The following is a 19,691-nucleotide window of genomic DNA, read 5'->3' on the forward strand; positions in this document are numbered from 1 at the left end:
TTTCTGATTCTTTCCTTAGATTTAATATATAGTGACTTGATTTATTTGAGAAAACAAGCCAAAATTAATGCTTTGTAAGAATGTGAATTTAGGCGTGTAATGCAAACAGTGGTGGAGCCAAGATTTTTTAAATGAGGAGGTAAATTACTAATAAATACTTAATATTATGTATTATGTAGACATTCATTATATAGAGAAATCAATTTGAAATATATGTACTACCTTATATCAAACAATATTAATTTAAGAATACTTTTAAAATGAGAAAACTTACGTTATAATTGTTCTTTTCGAGTTTTTATATTTTAAAACCATTTAATAATAACTTTATTACCAATCTCATCGAAAATATTTTTCTCAATATATATAATCAAACTATCATTCATCTATTATTAGTTTAGGGTGGGTTCAATACTTGTGTTTTCTAGATCTTCCAAGTACTAGTGAAGTTCTTGACAACAATTCTATACTAACATATGGTAGAGAGTAGCTAAAATCATAGCTTAAAAGGATTGCCATGACAAATTGATATTGTTGACTTATTGTTTTCTACAAGTGGGTTAAACATAAATGTTAAATATTTTTTTTATTTCTCTATTATATCCCTAATTTATTAAGTTGTCCTATACTTCATTTTTAATCACTAGTAAGTTCATCACTATCTATTTTCAATATGAAATTCATAGCAAAATACTTATCAATTCTTCAAAATCCATTTCAATTCATATCCATATGCATATAATATTACCTATACACATATTAATTCAACAAACCCTTAAATTATCATAAATCCTAACATTTTTAATAACTAATTGTAAAGGAATAAAACTAAAATTAAACAATGAAACAAATAAAAAAGATGAAGAAAAGTTACATAAAGCATAAAGCATAAAGCATGAGAGATTATTTGCTTAACTAATTAATAGCTTAGGACTTCAAGAGAAATTTTGCAAAAGAGAGAGAGACAATAATAGTAGCTCGAAAGAAAGAAAAAAGGCTCTTAGTTAATTAATGAAAGAAAGGGAAAGAAAGGGAAAAAGATTAGTGAAATGAACTGGACATATATATTATATATTAAATTATGTTGTAAGTTAACAATAGCTAACTTGGGTTAATTAGTTGCCATCATAGAAAATTAAACTTGTTAAAATATTATTAATATTATAATATAAAAAGTATTTTGAAAAAAAAAAAGATTAAGGGGGCAATTGCCCTCTCTTGCCCCTCCGTGGCTCCGCCATTGATTGCAAAGTAAGATTTGATGATTTGATACTTTGAAGAGTACATTTGATTTGTCTTCAAAGTGTTGTTGAAGAACTCTTATGGAACGTTTAGGCTTGATCCAACAAAGCTTCATTCTTTGTATACTTCAAACATAGATGAAAGAGGCCCGAGAATTTTTTAGAGAGCTTCCTTGCTTGAAGAGCTTGTCTTGAAGAAAATTTGTATCTCCAAGAATTCTTATTTTTTGTCTAGGGTGAGGCTATCTATTTATAGAGGTTTGTAGGGCTCTCATGTTCCTTTTTCAATGTCACATGATATTATTTTATTAGTTTATTTTTATTGATTGAATTTTATATTTATAATAAGATATCTTGAATATCTCATTCTATATGTCAACCTTTCATTGACCAAGAAATGTACGAAGGCTCATTTATTTTCCGTGTCATTTATTTCACTTTTATTTTATCTTTTCATGTAAAACTAAAAATAACACATGGTGAAATTTAATTGGTAGAAAATTTTGGTTTCTACACATATGGAGGTGAGAGGTTGTTTGGGAGTGTGGTAACGGTTACTTTTTAAAGTGTTTTTTGCTTAGAAATGTATTAAAATAATATTTTTATTATTATTATTTAAAAATTATTTTTATATCAGCATATCAAAACGATCTGAAAACATGCAAAAAAAAAATTAATTTGAAGCCAAAAAAAAAATTAATTTAAAATTTTTTCAAAAACATTTTTAAAATACAAAAACAAATTCCTCTTTATTATTACAATTTGAAGCAGCAAAACGGCTGGCATTCAACATTCAGCCATCTCAAAATGAGGGTACGATATATTCACTAGGCCACCTTCAACTGATGGCTGAATCCATGTATTAATATCAGTAGGCATGGCAAGACTCTGAGATTGCAGTCGAACCCTGGACATCAGCTTAACAAAACAAACTCTTAGTCTAGAAATACTCGCATGCTCTCATGGGGTTGTTTTTAAGGGTTGCTTGATATAATTACCAGTTTTTATATTTCCTAGATTGTTACTTGAAAATCATTCTCCTCACTGTATTCTCCTGTTTTCATTGTGGGATGGGTCATTTGAATTTTTTTTTTTATTTAATGAAAAGGTGATTCCTGGTCTATCCTTTTCCCCCTTGTTGGGATGGGACGAATTGAGTATTTTGAAAGCCTGACGTGCTGCATTATCTTGCAAGAACTGGGTCTTAATTAACCCAAAGAGAATTAATGGGTCTATCAATATGAATGGCGGCCTACATTGCTATATATCATAGGGCAAGCACGCCCTTACCAAACTTGGGTTATGTCCCGTGAGAATTCTTCCCAAGTTCCCAGCAATGCTAGCTAGCTAGCTTTGGGGAGATCAGACTTTAATTGTTAGAATTATTCCTGAGAGCCTGTATCTGAGCATGAGACTGACTGATTTGTTATTTCCTTCTGCATGCATTGATCCTAAAGATGGTCATAAAAGGATTGTTGATCTATATGATCTAACTTCTTCACATGATTTAGAGGCTTCTTTACGAGATGATTATATATAGCGGGCGTTTTTGGTTAAAACTTTCAAAAGCTTCTCATGATAAAAGGCTTGAGAATGCTGAAACAGAACAAATATAAGAGATACCGAATAAAGAAATGCAAGGAGGTTAGCCCATATATAGTCTTGATCCATGCCTTGAGCGCCAGTGCAAGTCAGCAACACTGATTTTGTTATTTTTATCTAAGAATACATGCCTGATCAGAACATTCCTGTGAAAATCGTGACCGTGCGCACTCTCCTTCGATTTTATTTTTCTTCCGAAAGAAAGAAAGAAGCTTCCCTATTCAAGACTAGATTAATTCTAATTTCTTTTATGTTAGTTCGGTTTCTAAGTTTACAACCTTATGATGTGGAGGGTTTTTAGACAGAAATGTTTGTTTCTTTAATTATTTTTATTTCTATTTAGTTTAGAGAGTTGTTTTGTGTTTTTATTCTTCCAGTTTAGTTTTGAAATTATTATTTTTTTGTTTAGTTTAGACTAGCATAAACATGGTTTTTAAATGTGTGTTTTAACAGACTAGTTGTGTGGTAAAATCTTCAGTTATAAGATTTGAATTAGGGTTCTGGGTGGTGATTCTATTTGGCAAGATTCTTTGTGTTGTGCTTGTTTTTATTTTCTGTATTGTTTCTGATTACGTCAATTAGTTAATTAGTATTAAAATCCAAGAATAACCATAACTAGAAGAAGTGATTGCAAAACAACAGATGCTCATGTCGAAAGAGATGAGGAGATTCCCTTTCAAGAAAAAAAAACATTTAAAAACTAGTGATAGAATATATACAAAGATAAATTATAGAATTAACACGATGATAAACTTATAGAAGTAATTTGAAGAATTATTTCATTGATTAGAAGAGATGAAAAAGAGAAAATTGAAGGAATTTATAGATAGCGATCACAAGACAAGTTTTCAAAACATGTTTTAGAAGCGAGAGTAGAGGAGGTAAGTTCTTTATCGAGATGAGTTTCATAAAGATTTTGATGATCCTACTTATTATAAAACAGATGTAATTGATATTCTTCATCAATTTATAATGCTTATTTTGATGTTAATTATATTCATAATAATAGTATAAATAATAAAAGTAATGACAATAATGATGTCATCGATCAATAGTGTCTTCATATATATGTTAGAAAATGAATGCAAAGAGAATATAAAAGATGTTCAATAAAAAAAAAATTATTAATTTAGGCTTGTGGACTTTTTATGTAATAAATTTACTATTACCATAAATATAGATTTGTTCAAGAATTATATTGATAAATTGATAAAATAAATTTGAGTTTGCAATTCTTTACTCTCTAGATGCTAATAAAAGTAAAATTATTTGTCAATTAATGTTTCTTACCAAATCCAAGTACTTGAGGACACGTATCAAGTTTACGGTACGTGTGCCATGCCCTTCACTCCTGCGGCGGCGCCCCTCATCTTCTTCGTGCATTAAAATCTCTCGCAATTATGTCTTGGGAACCGTGTTGAAGAAAAATTAGGCACGAGACTCGCCGCACAGTACACCTACTACTTGGCTATTGATGGTGTGACGATTTTTTTGAAACTATTAGTTTTGAAAAAAATAACACCAATGAAAAAAAAAATAGCACAGTCCGGAAAAAAAAAACACTATTATGACCTATATATTTAAAAAAAACACACACACAGGTGTTTTCTATTAATATATAATTTTAGAATATATATATATATATATATAGGAATAAATAAAATAAAGCATTATTTGGACAACAAATTAATTTGCTTGCTTTTAGATTCCCACCTCCATAAAATTAGAAAAAACCGAAAGAATATTTTGGGAGTTTGCGTTGTGTCATTGATTCCATCGGCAACTTCTTTTTATGATAGAATCGCCGAAAGAATATTCACACCAAATTTTTCTGTTCATTTTTCCTCAGTGGCTACATGGTACGATAACCTTATTTGTCAACATAATCTTCTATCACATATTCCATCAGAAATATATCATGGAATATTCCCTCGATAATTTTATCGTAAATATTCCATTAAAATATGAACAACCATTTTTATGAAAGATTCCATCGATAACCTTTTTGTAATTTTTTGATGAAATGTGACTTAAAATTGTTGACAAAAACACTATGAAATTTACTATTCTATTGGAATGTCACACTTTTTTTATGTTTAGTTGGTATAATCCAAAAATATACTTGGAATTATAATACTAAAATATCGTAACAACATCAACAATACTCACAACAACAACAATAATTTTGTTCAACAGTAATTATATTAAAATAGATTTCATAAATAAGAATTCTATTAAAATGAATCCCTCATCATTTTTTTTAAACATATTAAAATTCTTAAAGGGATGAAGGGGGGAAAAGATACTAAAATAGAAGTGCTCGGAGAGATAGAAAAATGCAAAGCCAAATATACATGTATTTCCTCTCATTTTCTATTAATTTCTTGTTCAACTTATGCTATTATTTCGTCTTTTAGTTATGCCTTTAGTTTAGTCATTTGTTCCTAAGCTCTATCGCGGACCATCTCATCAATAACTGATGATATCTAGCTTGGGCCAGAATGTAACGTGTCTACCCAACTATGTGGACGTTACATGTCTTTTACAAAAAAAAGTCAAAATTCATAATTCATAATAATAATGTAAATAAATATGAATTTTAATTAAAAAAAACTTACAATGAATTCTTCTACTCTACTATCAATAAGATTTTTTACTTTTTTCCCCATATTTGTCTTTTTTATATGAGTTTCCTCATACAACTTTATTAGAATTGGTTTATGTGCAAGCTATTTTTCTTGTAAAATAAATAGTATGTGAAAAAGTCTCACAAATGAAGACTAATTTAAAAATAAAATAAAATAATTAAATATGCAACAATGAACTCTTATTAGGTGTCTCACATGGTTCACAAAGGGAAACACTCCTTTAGTGTGCTTTCTCACCTAACCATGAGTTTTTTGTTTTTATTTTTGTTTTGAAAGTCGGATTGTAAGTGTATTTTAAATTCATCTGATGCCACAAATTCTTGAAGATTAATTTTTCAATTATCCTTTGTGATGTGCATTAATTTATAATTTTTCCACAATGCTACGTTATTAGAGCCAGTTTTGTTCATTGCATATTTATGGGCAGCATACTACAAAATCATGTAATCTAGTAAATATATTTGTTAAATAGAAATTATGCAAGGAAATAAATTATTATAATTTTATGATATTATAATATTTGGTTGTTTGATACTAACATAATTGCATTGTGGTTTTCCACATTTTCATGATCACCCTTATATATATTTTTCATGTTCCAGCAAGCTTTTTTTTCTTCTTAAAAGTCAATTCTTATAGTTTTTAGTTTTTAAAATTTTTAAAAACTATATAAAAATTACATATATTTATCTAAACTTAGACTTTCCCTACCAAACATTTACCATATTCACTCATTTAAGATGATCTTGAAGTTGACTCCATTCAAATAGTGATTTTTTAAAAAATAATTTTATCACAGATGTTATCGAATAAGCCACTTCAACATTAATAAACCTAAAAGTCAATTCATTGAAGTAATTTTTTTTTAATGCAAATTTAACCGAGCATGTAATATTTTGAATAAGTTGCATACTTTGGAATGGGATATATGGTTCTTATACTAATAGCCAACAATTGTGGGGAGTTACATGTTGTCAGCCTTGTTTCTCTATCTATTGCTATCCAATTACTTGGTTATTGTTATTATTATTTTCCTAATCAGAAGTTATTGCAATCTAGGTCGCGAGGACAGTTTTAGCATCTTATTTTTAGTGGGACTTTGCCTAGTGATAAAATTACAGAAATCAAAGAAAAAGGTGGAGCATGCTTTTCTAGTTGTGATTAATGCAGCGGCTACTACTATTTTCCATTCCAAAGCCATTTTAATTTCAACTATCAGAAATCCGCCATTCATGATTCCTTCTTTTCTTCTTGTATCTTGAATTTGGAGTTTTCCATGATGATCTTCTTTCTAAAATCCCATGCTTTTTTTTAAAATCTAATTTAATACAATAAAATAAAATAAAAATTGTAGTGTGGTCTCGATTCTCAGTCCTTAAATGGAGCCAACAACCAACTGTATACGAATCCAATTCCCTGCGTTCACACTCCTTACTTAATTCTTCTATATAAACACGACTTCTTGCTACCACATCACTCACTCCACTTCTCCTTCTCTCTCAAGCAAGACAGAAGAAAAGTTTTTTTAATTTAGCCTTCCCCAAATTATATCAACCATGGCTAGTGCTAAGTTAGTTTGTGCTCTCTTGCTATGCATAGTGCTCTCTGCCCCCATGCTGAACGTTGATGCCTTGTCATGTGGTGTTGTGGCTGGTGATTTAGCACAGTGCCTCACCTACCTGAAGAAAGGAGGGCGAGTTCCTCCGGCTTGTTGCAAAGGAGTTGTGGCTCTCAAAAGCGCTGCTAAAACCACTCAAGATCGCCAAGATGCTTGTAATTGCATGAAACAAACCGCCTCCAAAGTTGGTGGGGTTAATGCTGGCTTCGCGGCTGCTCTTCCTCGCCTGTGCAAAGTTAACATTGCCTATAAGATCAGCACCTCCACTAACTGCACCAGGTTAGGATTTCTTACAGCTAGTATTTTTATTTTACCCTTTTACATTAGTAATCCCATAAATGCTAGTAACAATATCCCGTTACTACTACTTACTGAGAGTTATGTGATATATATAAGCATTTTTTAAATAAAAAAAAACACTATTTTTTTTAATGTTTGTGTGACCAACAAAATATAACCAGTCAATCGTTATAATTATATTATTATCTTCTCTGCATGGAAGAATTTTCGTAAGAATTTCTATATGTTCTGTAACTTTTTACTCTTTACTACTTGAAAAGTGAGCAATATTTTCTTGCTACTAACGTTGCCTTCGATTCTTGTGTTTTAGCATCAAGTGAAGTGGATAGCTAGAGCTGCGATTTTCAACGGCCGAGGATTTTTAGGGTTCCATGAGTATAATAAAGTGGGTGCTTCTGTACTCTTGAAGGGTAGTCTCCACTTGATCAGCGAGTCTCCCATCCCTGTTATCTATGTCTTTCGATCCAAGTATCTTTTGTTTGGATGTCATATATGCCATTAAAAATAAATAAAAAATAAAAACTTATGCTCATCTTATCTCCCTGTCTCCCTTGTATTTCCCCTCCATATTTGCAGACTTAACCCTTCACTGTAAGTCCATAGCAAATCATACGGCCGGATAAAAGAATTGCATGCAGCAGCCACCGGAAACCAAATATAGTTTAAATTAACACATATACTGCTTTGAGCTACGTCATAATTCCTGAAAAATACCAGTTTTCCTTTTAGAGCTGCAGCTGTTCCAGTACTTGTAGGTGGGGCTGTTTAATAATCGAGCACCTTGAAAATTATTTTGACAAAATAATCGCCCAAAAAAGAAAATGATTTACAAAGAAATCTTAGGCACTAAATTATTATACAAGATGATGTATAAACTAATAAATCATAAACTGTTCATCCACAAATAATATATAAATAATTGTTCTTTTATAAAATAGCAATTAACTAACACATATTTACATTTCCCTCGATGATTATCCAAAAAAACACATATTTACATGGAATTTTGTATAGAAATTTATTTTTATATAGTATTACCCCTTCATGTGTTTAACTAACACATTAATTACCCCTTTATTGCTCAAAACACAAAATTATTTTTATATTTACATGAATATGATGAATAGGAGGTGCAATTAAATCCGTTGGTGTCGTTTTTTGGGTGGAAATGGTCATATTTCTGCAACATCTTTAATTTGCAGACCGAGCACTGGTCCTATTCGTGCCGTTATTTTGGAATAGACTCCTAATTCTCTTTTATCATTAATGTTTGGAATTTATTGCGAGATTCACTGTGCTTTAATTTTGGAACAGACAAGAGTGGGATGGTTCGCTCATCTTCTAAACCCGCCTCATGCATAAATGAAATTCGAGTTTACATTCTCAAAAAGGAAGGATCGAATTTAGATCACACTTTATATTAGCCATGACATGCTTCATAGCGTTGTTTAATAGATCATTCTTGATATGCACGCACCAATTTTAATAGTGTTGTCTGCAAGGGTAGTATTTTAGAGTTTTGCTGCCAAAGTAACCACACAAAAAAAAAAAAAACCCTCTACCCCTAATGAGATTTCCAACGTGAAAAAGGACATTAATGGATCGGTATTTTTTATACTTTATGAAAAATAAATTACGAGCTTAAATCTTTGTTTAGAAAGTCCAAAGATACAGTGATAATCTATTGAAAGTTGGTGAAGCTTGTGTTCACATCTAATAAAATATCATGTCAAATAACATGTGTCTAGCTTACTTTTAGACTCAATATCTTTAGATATGACTATAAGTCGAGCCCAAGTGAGCATAAGTTTAATAAGTTATCAAATTGCGAATATAAGCCTAGCAAGTTGTTAGACCCTATGTTTTTGGGGTTGGCACCGTGCCAAGCCCAAGTGGGTATGGGTCTAGCGAGTTGCAAAACTCGACACCTTTGAGCTTGGATGCATTTCGAGCTGAATTGGGCATGGGTTTAATGAATTGCTAAACTCATCACCCTTAAGCTTGGTTGCCAAGCCTAATTGGACATGGATCTAATGACCTTCTCGACCCATCAGCCTAAGGCTTGGTCACGTGCCAATCCTAGTTGGGCATGGTTCTTGTGTTATGCCGGACACAACATCCTAGGACTCGACTATGTGCAAATTCCAAGCAGATATGGATCTGGCAAGCTGCAAGACCCAGTGCTTTTAAGCTTGGTAATGCGTTGAGTCCAAGTGGATATAGGTCCGGTAAGCTGCCAGACTCAGTGTTCTTGGAATCAACTATATGCCAAGCCTAATTGGACATGGATCTAGCAAATTGTTAGACTCATCACATTTAGGCTTGGCTGCATGCCAAGCCACCTAATTAGATATAGGTTTGGCGACCATCTCAACCCATCAATTTTAGATTTGGCTAAGTGTCAAGCCCAATTCAACATGGATTTGACAAAATTTTAATTTTTACAAAATCATATATAAAGAGTCTGGCATGCCTATTATTTAATATTTTTAGCTCACAGGAGGTTTGATATGAATCGGTGGTTTGTGGAGGTTAAAAGAAGTAGGAGCGAGTTGTTGTTGGCAGCCTCCTCTTGTGTTTTGAGTTGAAAGAAAGGGAAGGTCATTAGTATTTCGGATGATTTTGATCATCACAGGCTACCTCTTTGTGTGTAATTGGCCTTTAAATGTAGAGAAAGGCTGGAATTATGGGCTGAAATTCTAGGGATGGCTGGAGAATCAATTTTGGGATTGCTAGAATTTTTTTGCTGAAATGCTGGAGAATCAATTGAAGGCAACAATTTGGGGCTGGAGTTCTGGAATCTCAGGTAGGATCTCTCCAGATAAATTGTCGCTTGAATGGTCTACGCTTTTAACTTTTCGAAGGATGGCCTGTGCTCTTGTTCATTTGCTTTAACCATCAGCTTCAACGTCTGACAGTGAGGATTGTTTCTGTTGGACTCATGGACTAATGTGTGGAAGGTCAAGAACTTTGAGAGGAGTAAGATCACATATTTGTTGGGGAATGTTGTCATTAAATATATTGAATAACAAACGAGTTACCATCAGCTTTGGCAAATTTTCAAAGAGCGTATTTTCTCATAGAGTTCTGCAAGGATGAAGGCAGGTTTCCAAGAAAGCTATTGATTTTGTAACCTAAATGGATAGAGTGAATACAAGAAACCAAATGATCTTAGAACTTCTCCAATCAAATTGTTGCTTTCCAGGTCCACATTAACCAATCTTCTCCAGTGCATCTAATTACACTCGGGAGATTTTCCTAGTAGAAGGTTCTCTGATAGATCAAGAACTTGCAAATTATTAAGCCTGCCAAACTTTTGAACAAGAAGGATGATAAAGATCCTGAATAGAAACAAAAATTAAACCTCGATGTATAATCGTGGAAGCTCGAATTGGGATTTTAATTATACACTTCATAAATAGCCATGGAGTGGCTTTTAGAGAGACTAATAGATGAAATGTTTGAAGCAAAATCTCAATACCAGTTCGGAATGATATCTGAAATTCCAGCATAAGAGAGAACCAAGAAGTAAAGAGAATTCTGCATTCAAGGCCATGTTAAGAACCCAGTTGCTGCTCTGCTTGGCCTAATTCTAACAACTTATAGTTTGAAAGGGAGGAATCCGATCCGGATTCCTGGTAAAAGCGAAAGCACTTGAGGAAAGGTTCATGGATTTTAGAATGGAGAGTTTGGCAAAATGAGTTTCTGATGTAAAACCACAAACAAAATTTAACTCCATTATGCAGTTCTTCCATATCAGCAAGTTGGCCAATACTTTTTCCCATAAAGACTAACACTGATTAATATTCATGTCCATAGCCGATGCTTTTTCCCATAAAGTTGTTGGGAGATAATTTTAATGCTTTTAAGTTGCAAAGGTTCCCCATGGTGCACGGAATCCTTAAATTGGATATAAAAAAAAATAAGGGTGAAATTATAAAATAAAATTATTTATGATTTAAAATAAAAACTTGTTAAGGTTAAAAAAATTGATAATTAAAAGAAGAGAGATTAAATTTGATAGGAAAAAAAGCAAATAAAGGTGAAATTGTAAAACAAAATCAATTGAAAAAATAATTCCAAACAAAAAAATAGCAATCAAAAGAATAAAAATCAAATTTAATAAATTATTCAAGATAAGAAAAATCATAATAAAAAAAAGGGATCAAATCTGAAGAAACAACAAATTAAAGGGTTGTTCTTGAATTTTTAAGAGGGTGGCGCGAAGATCTAGGTGGGTGAGAGAGAAAAAGGAGGAAAGATATTGTCATCGTCACTAAACCACCGCAAATCTTGGCACTTGCACTACCTCATCTGGTCTAGGACGCCGAGACCTTTCAAACGCCACCCGAGAAGGCGATGTTTTATGGTCGGACAGCTCCATACGCGCTGCATGAATGGCACGAGGGTCGTTCACACTCTGGCGCGTGCCGCTCATATGCCAACATGTTTTTCTAATTATATTTAATAAATATAATTTACAAAAATGCTCCTAAAAACACTTGAAAATTACAATAAAAACAAGGTAAAATAATGAAAAAAAGCCCTCTGATGAGAGTTCAATTGGTTTTATTTTTAAGAGTGTTAAAGTAATTACACTATTCTAAAAAAATTAAAAATACAAAAATGTATTTGGGTAGTAGGTATTAGATTATTTTATTCTAAGGTTAAATTAGTAATTTTACTATACAAAACAAAATTATCAATCTAACCCCTTATAATTTAAAAAAGATAATTGTGTCATAGTAAAAAAAAATAATCTTATCCTAGAGCTTAGGCCAAAAAACAAATTGCTTAAAAATATTTTTATGATTTTTTGATTGTTTTGATGTACTAATATCAAAACATGAATATATAAAAAAAGTACTTTGATGTATTTCTGAGCGAAAAGCATTTTGAAAAACCACTACTACCATACTCTCAAACACTCTTTTAATCCCTTAATCGTACTGTTAAATTAATTTGGTCTATTAAACCTGATCAAGCAATAACTCATATCTCATATTTTTGTGGCTTTTTAAAAATATAAGTATCCTCGAATCTTTTTTTTATGTTATATAAAAATAATCCCATTCGCGGCATCACACAAACCATTTATCTAGGCCATGTTTGTTTCCCGGAAAGTAGTTTCCAGGAAACCACTTTCCAAACTTTCCTGTGTTTGTTTGCCATTAGGAAAGGTGGTCAACGGAAAACACTTTCTGGTCAACGGAAAATACTTTCCAATCAACGAAAACACTTTCCGGTCAACGAAAAACACTTTCTAGTCAAAGAAAAATTTGGTTTGGTTTCCAGGAAAGTGTTTTCCCTTTTGGTTGTGTTTGTTTTCCGGAAAGTGGTTTCCGGGAAATCACTTTCCAAACTTTCCTGTGTTTGTTTGCCATTAGAAAAGTTGGTCAACGAAAAACACTTTCTGGTCAAAGGAAAATTTGGCTTGGTTTTCAGGAAAGTGTTTTCCTGGAAAATTTGGGCCGAAAACACTTTCCGGAAGTTGTGAAAAATTTAGAAATGTCATTATTTGCTGATTATATCAAATTTGATTCTCAAACTTTTGATTGCTATATATAATTTGTTTTGAATATTTATTTTTTAATTTCATCTCTTAAAATTTAATTTTTATATTAACTTTGGTCCTTATTTTTATAATTGCTATTTGCTTTTTCCTTATCATTTTTTTATTGAAATTTTTTATCTATCAAATTTGGTCCTCATTCTTTTGATTGTTACTTATTTTATCTGAAATAATTTATGAAATGTTAATTATTATTATTTTAATTTCTTTATCTTTCATTTTTTAATTTTTAGATTTGATCTCTATTATTTTGATTATTATTTATTTTATTTGAAATAATTTATGAAATTATATATTTTTTCAATTTCATTCTCATTCAACTTTTTAATTTGTAAGATTTGTTCCTCATTATTTTAATAAACTTGAGAAAAATAAAACATTAATAAGTTATTTTCCAGCTCATTTTCCATGACATAACCAAACACTGGAAAGTGTTTTCCAACTTATTTTTATTACACTACCAAATATCGTAAAATACTTTCCTGAAATTGACTTTCCCGGAATTCACTTTCTAACAAAAAATTACTTTCCAGCAAATAAACGGGGCCTAGTATTGAACTAAAATCCGAGTGGATCCAAAAGGAGTATGAAGGAACCGACCCATTGCTTGCCACCTTTAAAGATAACATCATCTTGATTTGGGCTTGCAATGTCTGGCCCATTCCTAATTGGAAAAGATCAACCATTGTAGAAAGATTGATTTTTCTTACCAAAGTCATTATCAAGGCAGTACGTTCTTATATTGTCAAAACAAGGTTAATGACTGACTTTAACACTAGTAACTTGGAGTTTGGAGTTTGTAATAATTATTTTTTAAAATATTTTTTATTTAAAAATATATTTAAATAATATTTTTTATTTTTTAAAATATTTTTTATATTAACACATGCGTAACAATCTAAAAATATATTAAAAAATTAATTTTAAATGAAAATAAATAAATTTTAATCCATCTAGATTTGGACTCGATATCAAACAGGTGTTTCAGGTTCGAACTGTTTTAAGACAGTGTAATTCCGAAATGAACAGTATAAAAGCGCTCATGTGGCCCCCACGACTCCCTACCATGATGTGAAGTTCCACGCTTACATGGCGCGTGATGGACTTGCTAAGTTTGATGTCAGTGGGACCCTCGTTGGCTTTTTAAATGGACTCAGCTGGCCGTTGATCTCTCCGCCACGAGCGAATCCGACGGGGACAAATTCTTGGAGTCAAGAACCTATCTTGATAGGTCTCTTTGACCACACTGAAACTTTAAAATTTCTTAAGAAAAATATATATTTAATTTTCCAAAGTTTGACTGAGCTGTCACTTCAATCGAGGCACTCCTCCCTCAACATCAAGGTGGCTTGTGAAATTACAATTAGGGGCGTGACACTCTCCAAATTTGCATGCCCCTCTTCTTACTTTCCACAATGACCAAAAAGTCCTCCTGGGTTGGTGAAGCCGAATTAAAGAGGAAGGTAATGCAAGAAAGAGGATTGGATATAATAAGTTCATGCATCTCACAAGCTCATTGTTAGAATAAATATCTGAAGTGATCAATGTATATCAAGTTGCCTTTGGATTGTAGTAGGTGGAAAGTTTATTACTCTAGCCATCTAAGACTACTCGACGAGTGTATAGAATGCGGTAGTTTTTGTTTTTTTAATAAGTTTTAAGAATATATTTATTTTAAAATAAAAAATATTTTAAAAATACACATTTAGTATGTGTTTGGAAATACGACCAGCTAAGCAGTTGGCTGTATTCTCAAACAAACTCTTAATATAATAAAAATGATATGATTTTTTCTTAAAATAAACTAAAGAAAGTATTATACTACCCATTTAGATTTTGAATTAAGTGGAAGACTTTATTGTAGTCTTTTAATAATGAATTAAATTTACTATATCTAACTAAATAGATTTATGTTTTCCTATTAACATAAGTTATGTTGACTTTACACAAACTTTTAGAATCTAGCCTAGTTGGTGAGTTAATTAATATATTTCTAAAGCTTATGTGAGTACATTGATTTGAATATAGATTATTTATTAAAACTCAACCAAGAAAATATGTAGCATGAGAAGACTAATCCCATGATCTTCATAGTGAAAAAGAAAGGGGGGGGGGGCATGGAAAGGGCAATTTACACAAATTCAATACAAAAAATAGATTGGATAATAACAACAACATAGAGGGTAAAGATGTCTAAGAGGAATGAGAGAAAATCTATCTTGGTAATAATCACATGTTAATGGAGTAGTTAAATCCTGGGTTTTGGTAGGTTTGACCACTGCCCTCATTGGCCCCGCCCCTCTCTCTTCTCTATTACATTAATATTCCTCAGCATCTCTTTAGCTACTTTTTTATTGATTAAAAAACCTCTCGCTCTCTGCCTTTTCTCATTTTGCTTTCTTTGACTTGTTAAGGGTTCTTGCTTTTCCTCATCAAAATCACACCTTTCCCATTTCTTCGCTTTTCTTATGTTCTGCTCTCCCAATACTCATCCCTTCCTCTTTCATGTTGGAACCTTTGCATGAGCTGGTGTTTAAAGGTTTGATATTTATTGTTGTTTTTTTGTTTCACTAAGAATTGTGATTGTTTTAAGTTTGGAGATGCTGGGCTCCTTTCGTTTTTGTTAATGGATTGTAAAGCAGTGACCTTTTTTGGTTCAATGTTTTTTTTTTTTCCTTCTTGATTTTCTGTTCTTTTTGTAAATTGCTATTTGTTTTTATGTGGAAAATTCTTGATAGGAGAATTGATATTTGAAATTTTGGGTGCTTATAGTTTTGAAAATTTCGGGGTGATTTTGGATCTGGGTGTTGGTAGTTTGGTTCAGTTGATGGGATGCTGATTTATATAGCCTTTTGTCTTATTTTGAAATTGCATTAATGGGGATTCTTTTTTTTAATCCTTTAGTAATTTAAGGTTGGAGGTCATTGTTGGGGAATATATTGACTAGTTGGCATTTTAGGAGATTTAAGGCATTTTGATTGTGTGTGGAGAGCTTAAAGTTGGATAATTCTTATTTCTTTTGGCAACACCCGTGTATGTTATACGAGGTTGATTGTGATTGCAAGGCAATTTTGGTGATTTGGTGTTGAATTTAGTGGGAATTTGATCTCCTTGTGATTAAGGGGTGTGTAAAATTCACCCACAGATCAACTTATTTCCTTTATGATTTTTCTTGCATTACTGTGTTTGTGATTAACCGAGGTGTAATTTGAGCTGTCATTGCTTTGAAAAGATGTAAATTTTATTGAAACATTGATGGAGGTCCTCGAATGTTCTTTATTATTATATCACACCTAGAATAAGCATGTATACATAGCATACATTGAAAATTAGCATTGTTGTCCCCTATAAAAGAACTGAAGGTTAGGGATTGTTTTCATTTTAGTTATCCGTTTGGATGATAATGCCACTTGGCATTGTTGTCAAACGTCGAAATTCCTGCAACTTGAGCCCTTGAATTATTTTTTTAATGTGAATGAATGAAAAATGAATCCTGTATTGAACACATGGATTCTTTTCCAAATATTTTATCAGCATTGAGAAGTTTGTGTTGATATGATGCTTCTTTTTTTTTGGCAGAAGCATAGAAGACTTCCTTACAGCTTTCAAAGATTGAATGTATTAAGATGGGCTGTTTCACAGTTTTGAAGAGCAAAAAGAAAAGGCCAGAGGCGTCAGTTTCCATCAAGCGTGTTAATCTTAAGGAGCAAATACCAACTACTCTGCCTGAGCCCCAGGTCCAAACTCGGTCATTGCAGTCAGCACCCCCTAGTTTCAGGACCAGAGCGAAGCCTGTTCAACCAGAAATCAAAGTAACTAGCAATAGGGCACGGGCGTTATCAGCTCCAGAAAGCCTTGATGCAGCGGAACAAGATGCTCTTGCATCATCTGAATGTGAAGAGCTTGAAGAGTCAAAAAACCGAGTTGGAAATGCAAAGGAACAACGGCTTCCAGGTCCACAACCCCTTCCACTCCCTTCACCTCAGGGTGGTGCTGTACTGAAGCCTATGAGTAGCTTTAAAGCAGTGAATTGCAGTGGCCCTCTCTATGCTTCTGGACCATTACCGCGTCCTCCAGGTGGAACACTGAGAAACTTTTCATATGAAGAAATTCTATCTGCTTGCCGCAATTTCTCTTCAGATCGATGTGTATCTGAAGGTCTTTCATCCATAATGTTCTGGGCTTCCTTTGGGGATGATGCTTCAAGTTCAAAGAGGTTCGAAGCTAGTGTTACTCGCCTTCATTCATCATCTCAGGTAGTGTATGAATTGACAGTTTATCATTGCACAGCCACAAAACAGCTTTCTTTTAGATCTTCTAGTTGACAATGGCTGATAGTTGAACTTTGAGGATTCCACACTTAACACTATGATTTTAAGTCTTAGCTTAAGAATACAACTAGAACTTAGATGCGTTATTTGCTTATAATTTTTGTACTTGAGAAGATATATGGAGTTTATTTATCATTTGCCTTTTCTTTTCAAACAATTGAAGTGTCTTGATATTTTAAAAGAAAAGGCAAAGATGCTAGAGCATTATAATGTTTGAGTATTTAAGCAAGACCCTTGTATTTGATCTTACAGGGTTTAAAAGAGTTTATAAACGAGGTTAATACCCTTGCATCTTTGCAACATCCAAACTTGTGCAAATTGCTTGGCTATCATGCACGTGATGGGTCTGACCAGAGAATGCTGGTGTATGAGAGGCTTTATCATGGAAGCTTGGATCGGCTGCTGTATGGAAGATCTGATGGGCCTCCCATTGACTGGAACACCAGGATGAAAATTGCCTTATGTGCTGCACAAGGTCTTACTTTTTTGCATGAAGAAGGACCTTTCCAGGTAAAATGCTACTTTGATCCAAACAAAGTGAATAACGAAACAACGTATTATATTATATGTAGCTCACAATACTATTCCAGACTTCCTGAAGAACGATTAGATTATCATTTTTTTCCCTTTTGTACTACTTATTTTTAATTGATTGAAATCTGTTCTATATATCCTGCTTTGTGAATGTGAAGTGGCAATTGAAATAAATCATCTGTTTGTTGCTATGATTCCTTCTTCTTCTTCTTTTCCTGAAGGGAAATATGTGGGAGACTGCACCGTGTTCAACACTTTTAGTTTTCCATGAGTTTTATGTTTGCTGAAGCTATCCTTCCATTTCAGGCAATGTACAATGAGTTCTCTACTGCCAACATACAAATCGACAAAGACTTCAGTGCAAAGCTTTCAGGATATGGTTGTGTTGGCCATATTCCTGAAACAGAGATCTCTAACAGTTCAGTGGTAAGCTCCTTTATCTCGCCTGCTTATATTTCTTCTTGTTTTGCATAAATTAGTGACAGTTTGCTTTACCTCCATACCTTGGCTTGGGGGCTGAGATGGCTTCCAGTTATTTGCAAGCTTTGATCTCTCAAGACTCTGGAAGCCTTTTTCTCTTTGTGGAGTTTAACACTTTTCTTTCTATTCACTTATACAGGCTGCAGCAAATCTCTCAGTGGAGACAGTAGAGAGAGGGTTATTGACTCCAAAGAGCAACGTTTGGAGCTTTGCAATTGTTCTTCTTGAACTACTCACTGGCCGGAAGAATCTTGATAGCCGTCATCCTAGGGAAGAGAGAAACTTAGTTAAGTGGACCCGGCCTTTTCTAGCTGATGACTGTCGACTATCGCTGATTATGGATCCTCAGTTAAAATGCCGTTTCCCAGCAAAAGCAGCCCGGACATTGGCTGACATTGCTCTAAGATGTCTTCAGAAGGATCCATTGGAAAGACTAACCATGAGAACCATTGTTGAGCATCTCAAAGTTATACAAGACATGAAATACTCCAGTCGCTTTCCTCTGCAAGAACCAGCTGCAGTTGCTGGAAAGCAAATGTCCAGATCACCTAGTCTTAATGGAATTATTACCCCAACACCAAGGTTAAGTTTCTCACAATCTCCGCCGTCAAGAGCCCGGCCATCCATTTCCCCGACTAGGCCTCGTGCTTTACCTCTCTCTCTTCCTCCTCGTGCATGTTCCTCAACTCTCTCTCTTGAGGAACTGGAACTGGAACTGGAACGGCAAGAAAGCAGGAAATCATCATCATCAGCTGTTCGAAGGCCAAGTGTTGAAGGATTTTGATTGTTAATATATGCATTTTTTCATTTTTTGAATGGCTTTTCTTTTTTACCCCTTTTGGTGATTCAACAGAACATATAGAAAGATAAAGATGTGGATCTTCCACCTTCCCATCCCCTAAGATGTTGAAAAAAGAGTGGATGCTAGCCTGTAGATAGAGTGCAAACCCTAGTTCAACTGGATTCAATCAGTTTCATTGTAATCAACAAAGCCATATACAATGATTAGTGTTCCAAACTCATGCCTCATGCTTGTTCATGCTCTTCAATGATTTGTTGATTACAAATCATTGCATGAACGTGCCCCCCATCAGTTTTGAATGAAATAGCAAAACTCCACTCCTTGGTCTCCGTTTATTGTTTGCCTGAAAAAGTTATCCATGAGATTCAAGGAGACAATGAGTATACTGTATGTGGTGAACATCTGCTAGGGAATGCAAACGCAATTGGAGTTTGATATCTTACAGGACATGAAGTAAACTAGTGGAAGAGAAATGAAGAGATTTCATGAGATGTGAATGGCAAGAGAAACAGCAGGGAAAATGAAATGTCAAACAAGTCTTTTGTACCTGTATTTTTTTTGTT

At 33.2% G+C, this 19,691-nt stretch overlaps 2 protein-coding genes across 2 annotated transcripts; both read left to right on the plus strand.

Moving 5' to 3' along the window:
• Positions 1-6,956: 6,956 nt before the first annotated feature.
• LOC7484626 (non-specific lipid-transfer protein Cor a 8.0101) lies at positions 6,957-7,941 on the plus strand. The gene is made up of 2 exons (XM_002308214.3): positions 6,957-7,388; positions 7,720-7,941. Exons 1-2 carry the CDS (start codon positions 7,048-7,050, stop codon positions 7,727-7,729), a joined length of 351 nt encoding a protein of 116 aa, XP_002308250.1. The 5' UTR covers positions 6,957-7,047; the 3' UTR covers positions 7,730-7,941.
• A 7,378-nt stretch (positions 7,942-15,319) lies between these two features.
• Positions 15,320-19,463, plus strand: LOC18100014 (probable serine/threonine-protein kinase PBL1). The gene is made up of 5 exons (XM_006381193.3): positions 15,320-15,520; positions 16,561-17,237; positions 17,565-17,822; positions 18,153-18,272; positions 18,466-19,463. Exons 2-5 carry the CDS (start codon positions 16,608-16,610, stop codon positions 19,108-19,110), a joined length of 1,653 nt encoding a protein of 550 aa, XP_006381255.1. The 5' UTR covers positions 15,320-15,520; positions 16,561-16,607; the 3' UTR covers positions 19,111-19,463.
• The last annotated feature ends 228 nt before the right edge of the window (positions 19,464-19,691 follow it).

The sequence above is a fragment of the Populus trichocarpa genome, chromosome 6 (assembly GCF_000002775.5).
Source record: "Populus trichocarpa isolate Nisqually-1 chromosome 6, P.trichocarpa_v4.1, whole genome shotgun sequence".
Lineage (NCBI taxonomy): Eukaryota > Viridiplantae > Streptophyta > Magnoliopsida > Malpighiales > Salicaceae > Populus > Populus trichocarpa.

Excerpts from the sequence above, each read along its gene's own strand:
- LOC7484626 (XM_002308214.3), top strand. The coding sequence starts at position 7,048 with ATGGCTAGTGCTAAGTTAGTTTGTGCTCTCTTGCTATGCATAGTGCTC.
- LOC18100014 (XM_006381193.3), top strand. The coding sequence starts at position 16,608 with ATGGGCTGTTTCACAGTTTTGAAGAGCAAAAAGAAAAGGCCAGAGGCG. Across the intron at positions 17,823-18,152 it reads ATGAAGAAGGACCTTTCCAG|GCAATGTACAATGAGTTCTC; the intron begins GTAAAATGCTAC and ends CTTCCATTTCAG. Across the intron at positions 18,273-18,465 it reads AGATCTCTAACAGTTCAGTG|GCTGCAGCAAATCTCTCAGT; the intron begins GTAAGCTCCTTT and ends TCACTTATACAG.